Source organism: Ammodytes marinus (assembly GCF_949987685.1).
Source record: "Ammodytes marinus genome assembly, chromosome: 5".
Classification (NCBI taxonomy): Eukaryota; Metazoa; Chordata; class Actinopteri; order Uranoscopiformes; family Ammodytidae; genus Ammodytes; species Ammodytes marinus.
The window spans coordinates 3564354-3565292 of NC_137234.1; the positions used below are offsets into that span (position 1 = coordinate 3564354).

At 50.5% G+C, this 939-nt stretch overlaps 1 protein-coding gene across 1 annotated transcript in view; it reads left to right on the forward strand.

Moving 5' to 3' along the window:
• Window positions 1-660, forward strand: part of LOC307251162 (prosaposin receptor GPR37-like) — a gene marked incomplete at both ends in the record, with an annotated part of 18001 nt that extends 17341 nt beyond the window's left edge. Inside the window, one exon of the mRNA XM_080028483.1 lies at window positions 1-660. This exon is cut by the window's left edge and continues 189 nt beyond it. Coding sequence (XP_079884609.1) covers window positions 1-660 — 660 coding nt within the window.
• Between the last annotated feature and the right edge of the window lie 279 nt (window positions 661-939).

Sequence of the window (939 nt, forward strand, 5' to 3'; positions counted from 1 at the left end):
ATCGAGGACAGCGAATCGCCGGACGTTACCCCGTGCGAACGCTGCGTCGTCCGCATATCCACGGACCTCCCCGACACCTTATACGTCCTGGGGCTAACCTACGACGGCGCTAGGCTATGGTGGTACTTCGGCTGCTATTTCTGCCTGCCTACGCTGTTCACGATATGTAGCTCGCTGATCACCGCGCGCAAAATCCGCCACGCCGAACGGGCTAGCGTGCGCGGCAGCAAGAAGCAAATCCAACTGGAAAGCCAGATGAACTGCGCTGTGGTAGCCTTGGCGATACTTTATGGATTTTGCACGATTCCGGAGAACATATGCAACATTATCGAGTCGTATATGGCGGCCAGCGTTCCCAGGAAGACCCTAGAAATCCTACATTTGGTCAGTCAGTTGCTGCTTTTTTGTAAATCCGCGGTGACGCCCGTGATGCTGTTTTTCCTGTGCGTGCCGTTCACTAAAGCGTTCCTGGACTGTTGCTGTTGTTGCTGCGTGGAATGTGGAACTCCGAGCGCTAACGGCAACGCAACTACGGCAACCGGAGAAGCAACGGACATTATCGAGTTGAACACAACGGAACTGGAGCTGTCACCGTTTAGCACGATACACAGAGAGGCATCTACTTCCAGAGCCTACGCAGCTGTGGGCACTCATTGCTGATTGGACAGGGGATTGATGCTTTTCTTAAACTTCGCCGGTGGAAATATGAAGGTGTATTGAACTCTGAGATCTTATGTAGTATAAATGTGCAAAATTTTTAGAAATCGGTTCATCCTAGCCTGAGAAAAGGCAGAAAGAGTGTTTTTATGGTCTCACTATCTAACCCTACATTTTTACCATGGGTGATGTCACCCGTGGGAAAATGTAGGGTTAGGATTAACAGGACAGCTGGGCCAAGGGAAGACTGAGGGAAGATTGAGGGAAGAAAAACCTTATTCA